This window comes from Osmia lignaria, chromosome 9 (assembly GCF_051020975.1).
Source record: "Osmia lignaria lignaria isolate PbOS001 chromosome 9, iyOsmLign1, whole genome shotgun sequence".
NCBI classification, from domain to species: Eukaryota; Metazoa; Arthropoda; class Insecta; order Hymenoptera; family Megachilidae; genus Osmia; species Osmia lignaria.
The window spans coordinates 14529506-14545629 of record NC_135040.1 but is presented as its reverse complement, the minus strand read 5'-3'; the positions used below and the strand labels follow the sequence as shown (position 1 = coordinate 14545629).

General features: G+C 34.2%; 4 protein-coding genes across 18 annotated transcripts in view; 2 read left to right on the top strand and 2 right to left on the bottom strand.

Annotated features, from left to right (window-relative positions):
- Positions 1-1041, top strand: part of LOC117602828 (thyrotropin-releasing hormone receptor) — a 3470-nt gene extending 2429 nt beyond the window's left edge. Inside the window, exon 3 of the mRNA XM_034321326.2 lies at positions 43-1041. Within this exon, the coding sequence (XP_034177217.2) occupies positions 43-149 (107 nt within the window). The 3' untranslated portion in view covers positions 150-1041. The remainder of the gene's footprint in view (positions 1-42) is intronic.
- Positions 1-12352, bottom strand: part of fry (microtubule binding protein furry) — a 26434-nt gene extending 14082 nt beyond the window's left edge. For 6 of the 13 annotated variants that reach the window (XM_076690121.1, XM_076690122.1, XM_034320877.2 and 3 more), the window contains exons 1-28: positions 10669-11021; positions 10472-10499; positions 10308-10404; positions 9517-9697; positions 9360-9435; positions 8893-9282; positions 7962-8092; positions 7361-7447; positions 7181-7222; positions 6668-6844; positions 6412-6596; positions 6158-6357; positions 5890-6099; positions 5604-5811; positions 5395-5532; positions 5094-5328; positions 4615-5018; positions 3817-4531; positions 3573-3743; positions 3305-3494; positions 3047-3223; positions 2071-2217; positions 1589-1759; positions 1378-1527; positions 1120-1289; positions 770-1041; positions 534-688; positions 225-388 (exon numbers count right to left, since the gene is read on the bottom strand). In XM_076690121.1, coding sequence (XP_076546236.1) covers positions 225-388; positions 534-688; positions 770-1041; positions 1120-1289; positions 1378-1527; positions 1589-1759; positions 2071-2217; positions 3047-3223; positions 3305-3494; positions 3573-3743; positions 3817-4531; positions 4615-5018; positions 5094-5328; positions 5395-5532; positions 5604-5811; positions 5890-6099; positions 6158-6357; positions 6412-6596; positions 6668-6844; positions 7181-7222; positions 7361-7403 — 4324 coding nt within the window. In that variant the 5' untranslated portion in view covers positions 7404-7447; positions 7962-8092; positions 8893-9282; ... (3 more) ...; positions 10472-10499; positions 10669-11021. Of the gene's footprint in view, positions 1-224; positions 389-533; positions 689-769; positions 1042-1119; positions 1290-1377; positions 1528-1588; positions 1760-2070; positions 2218-3046; positions 3224-3304; positions 3495-3572; positions 3744-3816; positions 4532-4614; positions 5019-5093; positions 5329-5394; positions 5533-5603; positions 5812-5889; positions 6100-6157; positions 6358-6411; positions 6597-6667; positions 6845-7180; positions 7223-7360; positions 7448-7594; positions 7618-7961; positions 8093-8892; positions 9283-9359; positions 9436-9516; positions 9698-10307; positions 10437-10471; positions 10500-10668; positions 11022-11769 lie in introns of those variants that run through there. The other 7 variants (XM_034320895.2, XM_034320970.2, XM_034320933.2 and 4 more) reach the window with 7 other exon arrangements.
- Ant (ADP/ATP translocase) lies at positions 11152-14374 on the top strand. Its single transcript, XM_034321353.2, has 4 exons — positions 11152-11420; positions 12642-12903; positions 13036-13270; positions 13352-14374. Exons 1-4 carry the CDS (start codon positions 11258-11260, stop codon positions 13592-13594), a joined length of 903 nt encoding a protein of 300 aa, XP_034177244.1. The 5' UTR covers positions 11152-11257; the 3' UTR covers positions 13595-14374.
- On the bottom strand, positions 13798-16124 carry LOC117602871 (vesicle transport protein GOT1B). 3 transcript variants are annotated; one of them, XM_034321414.2, is made up of 5 exons: positions 16029-16124; positions 15601-15777; positions 15410-15501; positions 15155-15333; positions 13798-15058 (listed from the first exon to the last, which is right to left on the bottom strand). In XM_034321414.2, exons 2-5 carry the CDS (start codon positions 15623-15625, stop codon positions 14932-14934), a joined length of 423 nt encoding a protein of 140 aa, XP_034177305.1. In that variant the 5' UTR covers positions 15626-15777; positions 16029-16124; the 3' UTR covers positions 13798-14931. The 3 variants fall into 3 exon arrangements, with proteins under 3 accessions (XP_034177305.1, XP_034177297.1, XP_034177312.1); XM_034321406.2 differs by lacking the exon at positions 16029-16124 and adding an exon at positions 15858-15936; XM_034321421.2 differs by lacking the exon at positions 16029-16124 and adding an exon at positions 15896-15912.

Genomic DNA, 16124 nt, shown 5'->3' with positions numbered 1-16124 from the left:
ATTACTGTTTCATTAAGAGGATTATCTTTTGTGTATTTTCAGTTTCAAACTATGTACGATCAAGTACGACAACCACGGTACAACGACATCCAAGTGGGTTCACGGAACCGTGGCAAGAATTCCATGAGCTAAATGTCATCTCAGAGTGAATCACTGTACAACTAAAGCACAACTTAGTGATTGGAATTCGCACACAATCGAACAGATAGATTTGACAAACTTACTGGTCTCCGGTTCTGTAGCCGGAAGGGGACCCACGTTCCCAAAAAATCTTTGATCCAGCAGCTGAAGAAGTTGGAGCGCTGCGTCGTGAACAGGGGCACGGGGGCAACCCGTACTCATTAGGGTAACGTTGATGATGCTTGTGTAATGATCGCAGGGATATTCTCTATGAAACAACATTAAAGACATTTTATACTATATTCATATACTACAGAGGAAATGAAATCTTTTATAATTTGATATCACATTTAAAATAAATTCTTTTTAATTTAAAATATTTTAATGTTTAGAAATACGTGTAGGTTACTAACCTTGCGCTAAAAATTGTTGCCAAGGCGAGAAAACAACCATCGGCTACTTGTGGAGCTCCCGTGTAACACCGGTCGACCACCCAGTCGAGAAGGGTTCCAATATCAGGGTTACATTCCAATAGTAACACTACTGTTTCACGAGCAAGGGCATAAATCTGAAATTTTTGTTATCGAACATGTGTAGTAATCCCTTAAGAAAGCTACATTAAAAAATGAATTGTTAACGTGAAATTTACTTTCTCATCCTTGCTGGCTAATAGCAAATCTAACCACTGATACAATATAGCTCCTTCTTCTGAAAGAGATTGAGAATTGAAGCAAGGACCACAACACAATAGTCCGCTCATAGCTTGTAACGCTGAAAGCTGTAATTCTGTACAAGATTTTTCTTCTTCGTGTAACGATGATGTACTCGCAAGTGGTCGTCCATAGGGACCTGCCCAACTGGCGAACAACATGAACAAATTCCGTCTTAAATCTCTCTTCAGTAATGTATGACATGTTTCCACTAAAGCATTAAAAGAATGAGGTGTAAGTTATAACGAACATATTTCTAAAAATATTTTTCTACTTATAAATGACTTACAAGAAAAACTCTTGATCATTTTTCTCATGAAATTACAGAAATGTAGTTTAATATCACGAACAGCAGGTGCTTCTTTGTCGGTTTCGTTCTCTAAATATAAACGTGCACCGTCGATATATTCAACGAACGTTGGATGAAGCGACTGTGTTTCACGATCTAACACCGCAGGACTATAAAAACATACGAATAGAATTAATTTAATGATTAACTTATGAAAAAGAATCACGAAGAAACGCGTCGAGCAGACTGATAACTAACCAAATACCAAAAGTTCCGTACTCGGCAATTAATTCTAATACTCTTACAAGCTGTAATCTTAATGCATCTCTTCGTCTTCGACGTCTCATATTTTCTTGCTTGCGGTCAACTGCTTCGCGTATATAAGGAACTAATTCTTCCATTAAGTCTCTAAAAAGTAGCAATCATTGTTAGGAATATTTCTCGTTAAATAATTTCGCGGTTTACTTACTTTAAAGCATCAGCATTCACTTTGCCGATTGCTTGTACAGCAGCATCTCTAACATCAACTACTTCGCACCTTAGTAGTGGTACCGTCAATTTGTACAAAGCTGCAGGACTCGCATTTGTACCGGGTGATTTGTTATCACCCCGTTCGGCGGAAAGACTATCGGGTGATGAACTATTGAAGAAAATTTTTAATGTTTCATACATATTAAATAAATTCCCTATTTGATTGCTATGTGTTATAGATATAAAAAATGTTGTGCAATTAATTAATAGGTTTAGTTCTTTTATTAAAGTGATCGGGAACGGTCGAGTGAATAAAAATACACATAATCAGTGTTAAATAACACCTTAATTAACATCCAATAAACGACTTAGAAATGATCAAAGTTTCATATAATAGAGATATAGTGCAAATTTACCAACGACCGTTTAATCCCGGGTGACATCGAAGCATGGTCGTTCGCAATGGTTAATTAGGCTCACCTGGTCCGCTTATGCCTGGTGTAGATGCCGGAAATGGACGGAACGGAGAAGCGACCCGGTAGGGTCTGTGCCCCACCGAGATTCTCCAGGCTCTGACTCAACTCCTTACTCATGCACAACACACCAAACTCCACCGTATGCTGACCACTAGAGTATGCAATACAGTGTACCACCAATGCTCCTTGTATCAGACATTATTTACTGCTCAGAAAGTACTACTCTAAGATCCAGATGTACATGTGCGAGACAGTGACGTGTAGCATGCGAGGTAGATAAATGTTACAGAAAAATAAAGCGAAATGTGCGTTTAGGAAACAGAGATACGTTAACTTCAGTCCCGCTCCCGAGTGCAAAGCACGACTTGGTACAAATTGGTGCTTCCCTAGTTTTTTAAATGAAACACCTTGTGTTATTGATTAAAAACGGGCAGACTTTTGGAGATGATGTGCATAATTCACATAAGATTAGACATTCTTACATCTTATCAATTATTAGAGATACAAATGCCACGTGCGTGCCACAGCAGAGATTTTGCATGTCATAACGTGGAGTTAACTTAATAGTTCACATAGTGTTACACTGTAATTTTGATTAGAGAACTTTGAGACAAACAAACATCGGTACTCATCATATGGTTTCCGTGGTACACAACAGACATAAGCAGACATGACCCAACACCAATTAATACCAAATAATTCCACCTGATAATTCGTTGTTTGTGTGTACATGTAAAGCTCTAATGATAGAACTATAAACTGCATTATTAAATATATAATTTGGATCTATCAATGATTTGTGCATATAAAAATGTAGATAATTTTAAAAACTACGCAACTAATGTATCATTTAACAGTATACTCATCTGTTATGTTTTGACTAAGTGTGTTAAATGTCGTTTAACATAATAATAACAACATAATAAAATGGAATGACATGATACTAATGTCCCTGCAGTAACTTATAATTATTCATTTACCTGAGACTTAGGTCTGGACTGGCACACCGTACAACAGGACTCGGTACCGGTGGAACAACTCTGTATCCGAATGTCAAATAATTCTTCCAAACGTGCATATACATGTCCCTCTCGTTTACAGGTTTCCTAACTGCCGTTGAACTTCTCAAGAGAGAAGCTCTATTGTCATTAACAGGTCTAAAAAATATAAATGGGAACATTTATTGTTATTTAATCGTAAACAGATATATTATTTTTAAAGGTGTAATGTAATCTTACGTAGGATCGATTACTGAAAAGAGCGAATTTATACGAGTGAAAACAATAGGCCATGAATGTGCAATAGCAGTGGGACATAGCGTGAGCACTCTATCCTTTTCCAAAAATGCAAACAGACAACTTCCCCATGGATCTGCACCATTTAAATTTAGAGAAGAAGAACTTTTCGTGCTAGTATCTTCGTGAAGACCTGTATCCGTAAAAGTCTATGAATCAGTAAATTGTATGAGCTTATCAAACATTTTGATGTTAAAAGTATCATCATTACCTGCTGTCCATACGCAACTACTTCTTTCAGCTATCCACTGAAGATCAACGTTAGAAGTAGAAGCTGCTGCTGCTTTTTCAGCAGGTGGCAACATATAATAACATTTCTCCAGAACTACTGGACAACAAGCATCTATTACATCAATCACAGCTTGATCGTCTTCCACACCTCCTGAAATACATAAACAACATTATAATATTTAATAATTTTACTTTAAATTTTATGTTTGTACTATGAAACGTACCTAATGCTTTCAATAAAAGTTTAACCTCGCGTAATATATGAACAGCTATTCGTCGAGGATATAGACGACAGTTACAAAGCATAACCAATGCAAAACCTTCTACCAAATGGAAAACACTCGAAACAGGTTCTACTTTTTGTCCTGATTCACTTTTTTTAATGTTACCATCTGTATTTGTTCGCGTATTTGTTCTTGTATTATCTGATTGCTCTTTGGATCTTATGCTGGGACTTGTTAGTGAATTTTTCCAACTTGTAAGTAGTTGTAGAAGCATTCTCAAACCATTATCAACTAGCTGTGGAAAAGTATCCTGAACATCTCTGGCAAGGAACTGAGTAAACCCAAGAACAACATCTTGTCTCCAATCAGGAAAATCTAATACCAAAGTCTGTAAACTTTGATACGCTAATCCCCGAAGTTCTTCGTCCATGTGAACAGTTAAACGAGACAACAAGTCTACTAATTCGGCACCAGTCATTCCATCGGGTATTAAACGAGGAACAGCGGCAACACAAGTTCGGAAAAGATCTATTCTCGGTTTTCGCTCTCCAGTGATCATTTCATCAGGTTCTTTATTCATATTTTGAGTACTCGTCATCATGAGAGGTCTTCCATAATGAACATCTAATGCACGTAATATATCAACGAATACTCGTCGAACATGTGGAAAATATGAGGACATTCCTATACTTCTTGCAGTATCCTCTGTCAACATCTAAATTATATAAAAATTAAATTTTATATGAAAAATATTTGTAAATTGATTGAATCATATTTAGAATTATTTACAATGCTTACTTTATTCAAAAATGTCTTTTTAACCCGCATAGTGTTACCGCTAGGTAGCACACCCATTGTACGAGGCATAGGAGGTTCTCCTTCTTTTTGTTGCAAACTATCAGCTACAACCAAAAAGGCTCGAAGTCCAATACTCATGCGTTCAGGAGTTAAAATTATTTTCACTGGTCGACCGACAGATAATAAATCAAATACTATTTCACGCATTGCAAAATCTAATCTTTCCTGTGCAATGAATTGAATAATTTTCACAAAAATATTCAACGGAGTATCACGTGGGACTACTGCCTTCGATCCTTTAGGAAACAAAGAGTTTACTATGCTTTGTAGTCTACTTTGAGTAGCTGAATTACTTTCGCATTTAATACGTATCATGTACACCCAAAGCAAACGATACAATGCCTCTGTAAAACAAATGCAATACATATATAGATTTGCATTACAATATCGTTATAGTTCTGTAAAATAATAAACCATACCTAATGCAACGCGACACATTTTAGGATCTCGATTCTTCAGATGTGAGAGACACATTGCTAAAAAATAGTGCCAATTTTGTAAAAAAAATGTTTTCTGACTCACGCATAGTAAACAAGTTACAAGAGGAAAAAGAGCAAGCCTATGCTTTGACTTTGTACACATATCTAACGTGGTAGAGTACAACATTTCTACAAAATTTTTTAGACAAGGTACATTAACTTCATTTTTTACGGCCTAAAACAAAAGAAGTATGTGTTAAAATATCAATGCTCATTTTACAGAAGTATATAATGAACCTACAGCAGCAACAGGAACAAGTATCTCAACAAAAAGTCCAGCCAAAGCATGTTTAACATCTTTATCTTTTACTTCTAAAAAATACTGTGCACATTCCTGCATAAACTGAAACGAGGCTTCAAATTCTTCTATTGGTACCATCTAAAAATCAATGTGATATATGTATATATGATAAACATCGAAAATATTATGAATCCTCATTCTTTGGTTACCTTCACCCGGAAAAATTTCATTCCCATTAATAACGATATAATACTTTGTGTAGTATGAGGTCCGGGTTCTTTAGCACGTAATTCTTTTAATTCAACCATAAAACGTTTTCTGACCGACATAAACCTGGCCTGTGCAAGAACTCCTATTACTTCTGCATAAAGATCAGCAATGATATGAATATTTGCTGCATTTGGTTCGTTTTGAATGCTATAAGATAAAATATATTAAGAAATACAGTAGAAATCTAAGTCCAAAATATCTTACAATCATCCGTCTATTTCTTACCCTTCTCTATACTTGAAATGTTTGAAAGCAATGTTTTCTATGTAAGTTACTAAATCCTCGTGACCAGGATGAAATGGTAATTGACGCAAAACTTCTATCAACATTAAACAAAATATAAATTCTACTGCAAGATCTCTTCGCTCTTGAAGCAAATCCGCTTCACTTCTTTCAACTGTTTCCACACTTCCTGATACTATTGTATACATAATACTGCAACAAAATATTTATTTAAAATTCGTCACGTTATTTAATAGTTCTTACAACACACCTCTTCCCTTTCTGATCTTCTTTACCAGGAGCAGGTTTTTTCTGATCACTACCCTGATCAACTAATTGACGTTCATACCAATTAAAAAGTGCTCGCAAAATAGAAGGCAAACAATGTTCTGCAACTGAACCAAATGCAGATAAAAGTTGATCAAACTGTAAATCTTCTCCTCTTTGTAAAACTTTTGAAAGTGGTTTTTCCTGTAACATAGCTATTATTATAAACGATCATTACCAAATAAATTCGTTACTTACATGTTCTGTCATCACTGCTTCCATTTTTTTCTCTGCCTGTGAAGTGAATTCTGCAAATAAGGTACGCATTACAAATTCTCCAGGTCTTAGATCCATATCTCCCATTTGTTGTGGTTTAACAGTTTCCTTTTGAGCACCCCAAGGTAATACTACAGTTATTGCACTCACTCTACTGGAACTTGATTCTAAAACACAAATACAGTCTAAACATTTTTATACACTGTATTATTCAGTTCCATAGAAATTGTATATTTACCATTGCCAGAAACTGATGTACTGGCAGTATGAATGCTAACAGCATCGCTACTTTCCCCTTGTGTTGCTCCATGAACAGTAAGTAAATCTTGATTGGGTTCAGGTACACTTTGAGAAGATGATTCAGCTGCTGTTTCATGTAATCCTTCGCCATGTAAAGCTCTGGGTTCAGAAGCTTCTGATAGAAATAAAATATTTACATCTTGGACATTTTCCCCGCAAAATATTCTTTAAATTTCATAACAGTATAAAAAAATATATTTTTAATCACAAGTATATTGTAAAACCATATCAAGAAACTATTACTAAAGAACTATTCTTAGGTCTAAAACTTGTAATTCTGCATGATGGTAGAGACTAACAGATGAAGCCCCATTCTGTAACGTAACAGATGCCTACAATGAACACTAACTTAATTATAATAAAGCTTGACTCTTGACTTTCTATATATGGAAATTTGAAAAATTTCAAAAAAATTTATATTAAACAATTGGCAAGAAAAACTGAAATATACCAGGTTGAGCTTCATTCCCAGGAGTTGGTTGTGTTTCTCCTCCTAAAATATTAATTTTATAATTTATTATCATTGTTTTAATGTAAGATACATTAACATACAAAATAAATACCAAAATGTTCAATGATTATACTTTAGATTTGACAAATAATAAGTATATAACAAACTATATTTACTAACCTTCAGTCATATTGTCTATGTATGCCTTATCTTCAGGCAACATTAATAGATATTAATGTCACATTACAATCACATAGCACTTTCATTCTAAAAGCAATAAAGAAACTATGTTATGTAAGACACTTCTTTTAATATTTACTTCTTTTAAAAATAAAAAAGAAATATCAGCACAAATTGAATACAACAACACACATACATATACATTATTGTTTTCTCAATTACATATTATCTTACTGTATGTAACAATATTAATGTCTATTATCTCCAATCAACAATAATGTCTAAATATATAACTATACAATTGAAAAATAATCATATCTCAATTTTAATGAGTTGACACATAAATGTATTACAACCGAGCAGTATTTTAAACGTTTGTTCGTACAGAACAGTAACGTATGATGTATGTATGCAAAATAAGAATTATTTAATTAAAGTGTAACAAAAAATGATAAACTGTGGGAAGCCATAACCTTAGATGAAAAATGACATTGCTATAAAATGATAATGCAATAAAAAGATGCACTTCAAGATTTACATTATCATTATCAATAGATAACATCAGATAATTGAAAACCTTAACCAGAAGTGTTTTATTTACCGTAAAATGCCACTAAATAACAATTTAATTCAAAGTCTGACGTTTCATAAATGTCCGGCTTGATTCCTATGTATTCTTCAAAATCTCACATTCCACACGTTCCTTGATATAATATGTTTTTCTTTGCACCACTAGAGGGTATTAGATCATTTACTAAAGTTTTACAAAATAGCATCAAATGCACGTTTTTTGTCCAAATTCGGCTATAATTTTACAAGCATTTTGCATTATAAATGTGTGCAACCTTACAATCCGCTTTACTTCTTAATTAAAATATATTTTTTTAATAGCTACATTGAATGTGATTGACAACTTAAATTTTAAAGACTGCGAAATATATACATGAAATGCATAATTTATTACTATTTCTGGTTTAATCTAAATTAGTAACGCTTGACATTGAATCTATTCTTCCGTACCAACTGTAGATACTATGCTATATCACAGAAACCATAAAACAAACAGTAACTTTCAATGTGTAAAATGACCCTGGCAATGAAGCACTTTGACACTATGCTGTTAACTGTGAATAAACTAGCTTAATTAAAAACCTCTTTCCTTTGCATGGAACATGTATCAGTACAAATCATTCAAACATTTACACGCGATAAAAACGATCTTTTTACATTTCAATTCTAAACAATTGCCAGCGATTTTTAACTGAAACGTTTACTCTGCTTGTGTTCTATTTAGACAGTAACAATCGTACAAAAATTTTATTTTTCAGAGCCTTTGTATTGAGCAATAAGGAATTTCAAATGTCATTTATTTTTATGCAATATAGCTACACATTAATAGCAGAAGCCAAATTCGTGAGCCGAGGACAACGAACATTTTGATAACTAATTGTCAATGAATTCGTATACGAGGCAGTTCTTATACGAATAATTAACTCATTTTTATAAAATATCTAAACGTATTAGTTTCTTACATATTTAGTAATAAATCTGTAGATCCATATTAAATACAAAACTGCTTCAAACTGCTTTCAGGTGCATTGACCAGTTATTGCACTAAACGCAGACAGCCGCTTTCGTCATCAAGGTCGTTATTTAATCCAATCCACACACTTGAGTCCCACCGTTGCAAGTTCGACATAATGCATTTGAGCTAGTAAATCGTGTGTTGCTATATACACTGTCGTGCGTTCAATACGATGACGCTTATATCAAATGCTAATGATTTTCCTGCTACAATCAGGAAAATGATAAATTCCTCGAGCTAGTATGCTCGCGTAACTTTAACAGGGATCGTATTTCATATTTCGATCTTTCTAGTAGCACTATAGTTTCGGTAAAGGTTGCGTAACACCGTCCTTAAGCTAAAAAAAAATACTAATATATAATTTCTAATATATCTTATCAAAAAATATATTTATACATAAGCGGTTTTGCTTACACATGTATTTGTGCAAGCATTATCAAGAGACAGATATCACCTTCTTCCTATGAAACGTGGAATTTCCCCTCGAGCTCTAAGCATACAGATGGTAAATGAATGAAATGGAGATCAATGATACAGTGATAAGGACTACAATTTTAGATTAATATCTTACTATGAACACTTAGAACCTTTAACCGTTATAATAATTTTACAGAATTTATCGTCTAACTCCTCATAACGCTGTGAATAATTATCTCCTCACGCCTCCTTTTCACGCTACTTTCTTTTTGATGTCTCCTTAATCAGTCGAATGAAAAGAGAATGCACCATTATCGCCTACTGGACTCTGCCCTCTGTGAATGTTTCGGTAAATTTCATGAGTTTCATTTCAAGAGATTTATAATAAATAATTATATTACTATTTAAATCTAATTGATCCAACTGATTCCTGTAACAAATAATTGCACGCGCCACGAGAAATACTCCGATGTGCATAACAGACACTTTTAGCATTAGTCTATTCTTTACAAGGTCCGCTTAGTATGTACGCATCTTCAAGGTGTATAAATACACATTATTTGAAGTTACTCCATTGAACTCTGGCGTTGTGCTCCGTAACATACTGGCCGTTCGCCAGGGTTACGCAAGTCTCGCCCCGATGACCTTCTTCTTCACGAGGGACTGACCTTGCATCTTGTACTTGTTCTTGTACCTTCGGCGCAAACTCGAAACCACCCCAAAGGTGATCACGGCATGACACGTGCAAATTATCGTAACTGAATCGATTAGGATTTGCTATTTACATTAGTAATAAAAATGTAAAGAATGTTAACAATAAGGGCTGTTGATGATGAGAAAATAGCAAATGAATTGTATACGAACGTTAATCAATGCTGAAGAGAATATAGAGGCCGCTAGGCAACGATCGATTGATATGAGAGAATATTATATGTATAGTAATACCTGCTCTAAATCGGATAGGACCATATTAAATTGTACAAATCTCGGCCAGCTTTTTATTCTTGACACAGGCTTCCTTCTTTATGTTTGCAAATTCTCCCTGATTTTAAACGTTACATCCAATTACTGGTACTGCAATAAGGAGATATCGTCTGTATTATACTTACGTTACAATGTACTATAATTTACTGGTAACTGAAAACGAATAAAGATGGATGTATTACACGCAGGCATTTTAAATATGCTCATGATTTTTCTAAGAATATACCTGTTAAAATTAATTATATTATTCAGCAACTAAAGCTCTGTAAGAGATTCTGATGATGTTAGGTTAGGTTAGGTTAGGTTATCAGTTAATTCATACCTTAAATAATTTGCTATCAACATCGATACGTTATGATATTTACAGCGAAATTGTAATAACTAGTAAATGCGGAATCAGCTTTGACTTAACGAGTGAAAAACAATAGACGTTTCACTCTACCGTTGAAATAAATTCCCGCCTCGTTGTTTCATATTTCGAATACCTTGATACTAGCGACAATTTCCATACTTTACTTGACCGGAAATGCGTCATTTTACGCGGTTAAACGTCTAATTTTGAAAAGGATGATCATGATCGCATTTTATCAAGTTGATATACGCGTGGTGACCGTGAAATGAAGCAGGAAGACGCTGTGTCGTAAGACACGTGAAGAAAGGTTACGAATTCGGAACAGAGTACGCGTTTGAAGTGCGTGAAGTGTCAGGGTCTCAAGGTGCGGTCGTGCCAGAAGATTGAACCTGCGCAGAAGACCGCACGTGACCTGCGCAGCTATTCTTAGCAGAGGTCCGATCAACGAGAAGAACTCTGACTCGCTCACTCGTCGTCCGGCGCGCGTCCAAAACGTAGGAGTTGATTTCTCCTCTTTCTTTTGTTAACCCGTTTCTCACAAACCAAATTAACCGTCAAGATGTCTGGTCTCGCGGATCCAGTGGCGTTCCTCAAGGATTTCGTGGCTGGTGGTGTTGCCGCAGCAATTTCCAAAACTGCTGTGGCACCCATCGAGCGTGTGAAGCTATTGCTGCAGGTACAGCACATTTCCAAGCAAATATCCGAGGAACAACGTTACAAGGGTAAGTTTCTCAATGAAACGATGAAATTCATTCTATGATTTACAGAAAAGTAGTGAAATTAGTAGTACTAGATGGTAAAAAGTTCGAAACATGCAAGTCTGAAAAAGTACTGTGCAGAACGGTAAAAGAATACGATAAAGATTCGAAACATGTGACAGTTTGAAGCATTTCAGTCATGTCGGTGTGACGAAACAGCAAAGCGTTTCCGTTAAGCTGATCCACAATGGTTAGAAGTCAAATTCCCGTTATGTAATGTCGTTCGGTACTATATGTTAGTAGTACGTCATTAATTCCACGAGTATTCCGATTTTTTACTTTATATAACAAAAGATGAACTTTCGGGTCTTACATAACTTTTGTAATATCGATTGAATGAGGAGTTGTAGTTTTATAACTAAACCACAGTGGATCGATATTCGATGAGATGACTCGTCTACCAGGGGGCAGCGTGTGGCTTTGCTCTTTGAACGCAACTTCGTACTTCGTATGCCGATCGATGAATGTGCCATTCAATATGGCCGACATTTCTACTGCAAAGTAGAAGCGTGGCTTTAGAATTTTTTATAACAGAAAAATCAAATGATAATTATGAGAATAATCATTTCATTGCATTAAATGTAATATTTAACCGTTTCATGAATAGTAGTCAACGTTTCATTCTAGAAAAGAAAAGGTTATCAAGATATAACAAGTTTAACGTGGAATTCAATTAATAATGAAGCAAGTTATGATTATTTCTGAATTTCTAAATGAACGGTTGCTAAATTTTCGTTCAGTATTATTAATTTTTCAATAATCGGATGTTAATACGTACAATATAAAACAAAAGGAAAAATTTAGATTTCCTGACCTTGAAAGTATTTTATACTCGCAGTGACAATAATAGCATATTTCCGAAACTTCTTAAAACAATAATGTCCTCTTATTATAGTAAGAATAGATTTTCTTATTTAAAATTGGAAAATTACATATTGTTGCAAAAATTTCTACCCACTGTTTGTTACATAACAATTTGCAATTTAGTGTATATGATAAAATAAAAATTTCAAATTATTACATATGAGATTCAGTTGTTTGATCTATATGTATAGTTATTGAAATTATAATGGTACGATTGAGACCTAAGTACTAAGTATACAATTTTATGTATGTATGGTATTCTAAAATATATTATTTGGCATAAATGACAATTTAAAACCAGCAAATAAATTTGTGTTTCAGGTATGGTAGATTGCTTTGTACGTATCCCCAAAGAACAGGGATTCCTGAGTTATTGGCGTGGTAACATGGCCAATGTCATTAGATATTTCCCAACCCAAGCTTTGAACTTTGCCTTCAAAGACAAGTACAAGCAAGTTTTCCTTGGTGGTGTTGATAAAAATACACAGTTTATGCGTTACTTTGTTGGTAATCTTGCTTCTGGTGGTGCTGCTGGTGCTACATCTTTATGCTTTGTCTACCCACTTGACTTTGCCAGAACTAGGTACTTTATACATCTATTTTTGTTGTCAAGAATTTCATTTGTTACTTAATTTGTTAAGCTGTTGATCAAGAGAAAGAGAACCGTCGATTAAAAATTGATAAAGATATATGTATATAAAATAATTACTTATAGGTTGGCAGCTGATGTAGGCAAAGCTGGAGCTGAACGTGAGTTCTCAGGTCTTGGTAACTGCTTGACCAAAATTTTCAAGGCTGACGGTATTGGCGGTCTGTACCGTGGATTCGGTGTATCCGTCCAGGGTATTATTATTTATCGTGCAGCCTATTTTGGTTTCTATGACACTGCCCGTGGTATGCTGCCAGACCCTAAAAAGACACCATTCCTCGTTTCATGGGGTATTGCTCAAGTAAGGGATTATCTTGATGTTAAATTTCTGCTTTCAAATTGTAATCGATTTACTAAGATTTCCCGTTGATCTCATTTACAGGCCGTCACAACTGTTGCGGGTATTGTATCTTATCCATTTGACACAGTACGTAGGCGCATGATGATGCAGTCTGGTCGCGCCAAAGCTGAAATTTTATATAAGAGCACCCTTCATTGCTGGGCTACTATCTACAAGTCAGAAGGTGGTAATGCTTTCTTCAAAGGAGCGTTCTCTAATGTGCTTCGTGGTACGGGCGGTGCGCTCGTATTAGTACTTTATGATGAAATTAAGAATCTCCTTTAAGACAATTATAACAATCCTCACCTCATTACCTTCACAACTACAATTGCAAGTACCATCTTTGTTATTCTCACCATCCGATATCAAAGCAGTAATCAGACCGAGTGACTTCCAGACTGAGACAGTATATAAGCTCTGTCGAGAGATACGAAAAATTTTCTGTTGGTAGCTCTTTGTTAAATGCATACAACTCGACAGGATATGTATTTTAACTGTAGAAGAGAATTCGCTTAATTTATTGCCGAATTCAGTATTTTCTTGCAAGGGTACACATGTGCTATTTTCATATTCCATTTTTGTGAGAAACAAAGAGGAAGATATATTTATAATATATCTAAGGAATCAAGGGCGTGTAATTACCTACATAATGGATATGAAATGTTTGATACATGTAATTATGTAGACGATGGTCGGGACATAAAGTAGTGAAAGTAATTACCTAAACAATAAAGAAAAAAAATTAAAAAGAAAATAAAAACCGAAGTATACAATTGAACGAGAAGGACGCGCGACGAAATATCATTACGGCGATGGCGGGGCGCGTAGACTTGGGCCGCCCCCCGCCCTTATTCTCGGCCCGTTGTAGATAATTAATAATTGATCATAGTAATGATATCCATGAAGTTCGTCGAGTTTCAGTGAACAGTAATTTAATTTCGCACTTCAAACAACTACGTGTAAGATAATGAGAAGCGTTACTTTTGAGTGCGTGCATCCAATATGTTCATGTTAGGATGTATGCAAAAAAGACGGCAAAAATCAATAAAACTGATATAAAATTCATTTGTCGTATTTTTCTTGAATCCCAAACTTTATTTCATAATGTTTTAGTTTCATCTTCATCAGGCGAATAGAAATGATAAAATTATACACATTTTTATATAGTAAAATTGTATTTCAATGTACATTCATTAGACGTTCATTATTTCGGACGTTTCATTAAATGAACTGTATCCTTACAAGCGCTTCAAATGAAAAGTACAAGATTTTATTGATTAACCTGCTGATACAGCAAATTCAGTAGTTTGAAAAGACATTACTTTACTCAGATTTGAAATGAAACTACGCCTGAATTTGAATTTTTCGAATGATTTTAACAACACTAACACACATTACAATAATACATTAATTTATATGAAAATGATTTATATATTATTTTATATAAGACTATCCTTAAAATGAATGACTGAGATGCAATTGAACTTTGATGGTTATGCTTGATATTTACACAATACAAAAAGAGATCTATGGAATCCTAAAGAGGAATGACAGAAAAACTTGGGACATAATATAAAATAGATCTTATATACAGTGTTTGAGCGACGGTATTAAGAACGGTATCATACAGTCGTTCTATTCGAATCCCCTGCTATCATATCAAGAATTCGACTTAAACCTGGCATATTTAAAATGGTACCCAAAAGAGGTACTCTCCGTAAAAAGTTTATTGCTACTGGTAGAAAACCACTGCAACATAAATATGACAATAATGAAGATTTTCATCTATCATGTGAATAAAATATAAATTTATCTCTGAAAATAAGATAAATTATGAATAAATACCTGAATAATAATACAAAACCATATGTTTCTAAGATCATGCCTACAATAGGCCAACCCATAAGGACTACAATAATACCTCCTAGAAATGAGATACTAGCTTTTATCTTATGTTTCTGAAAAAAGAAGTTTAGAGTTCTCCTTGGTCCAATAACGCATGCTAATCCAGATATAAACAGGATCTGTAGAATGATAATTAACTGACATTAGCAGAACCATGTACAATAATAAGTCAGTACACGTAAAAACTATTCTTACATTTCCAATAGCAAGAAGACCTTTGTCAAAAAGCAGTAAAACTCCAAGAAAAAGGAAGGATATTCCAAATCCAGCTAGGCCCACTCCAATTTCTAAAAATAATACATTGTTATTACATATTGTTTTAAAGTTCAACCTGTACTTCACAGTTTGCAGAACCTTTTATAAACATTGATTTTTATGTTACTTACTTTGTGTATCTGTAATCTCAAACATTATAACCGTATAATGTTGGACTTTTAAATTATTTTTATTACAATGCTTCAACCAGATTTAGGTAAGAATTATAACGAGGAGCATAACCTAACCTACATCCACGTCATTAATCGTGATGCGACACTTTTTAACTAAGTACTATTTTTCATCACCTGAAAAGTGTACATACATTAATTATTATGCACATGTTCCGTTAACTGCATTAGTAAAATATTTGTCTTAATTAAAATACATTAAATATTTATTAAAAAAATGAACGCCATCACGCACGCATATTTGAATGTTTCTATACATCTATATACATAAGATTTTAATAAAATCTTAATTTCAAAACAAAACCTAATTTTGGCGATATTAATATTAAAAGTAATTTAGAAAATAAAATAAAGTGGCTTTTAATTACCAGATATTATGAGGTGAGGTATACAATTAAGACCCGAGTGATAAAATAAATACCCTCTTTTGCCACACCTTGCTTTAGCAACTGAAAAGACGCTAT

What these genes read in the sequence shown, in the direction of transcription:
- Ant (XM_034321353.2), top strand. Translation starts at nt 11,258, where the DNA reads ATGTCTGGTCTCGCGGATCCAGTGGCGTTCCTCAAGGATTTCGTGGCT. An exon ending in CGAGGAACAACGTTACAAGG is followed by an intron (nt 11,421 to 12,641) that starts GTAAGTTTCTCA and finishes TTTGTGTTTCAG; the next exon opens with GTATGGTAGATTGCTTTGTA. An exon ending in CTTGACTTTGCCAGAACTAG is followed by an intron (nt 12,904 to 13,035) that starts GTACTTTATACA and finishes AATTACTTATAG; the next exon opens with GTTGGCAGCTGATGTAGGCA.
- LOC117602871 (XM_034321414.2), bottom strand. Translation starts at nt 15,625, where the DNA reads ATGTTTGAGATTACAGATACACAAA. An exon ending in TGAGATTACAGATACACAAA is followed by an intron (nt 15,502 to 15,600) that starts GTAAGTAACATA and finishes TATTATTTTTAG; the next exon opens with AAATTGGAGTGGGCCTAGCT. An exon ending in GGTTTTGTATTATTATTCAG is followed by an intron (nt 15,059 to 15,154) that starts GTATTTATTCAT and finishes TTTATGTTGCAG; the next exon opens with TGGTTTTCTACCAGTAGCAA.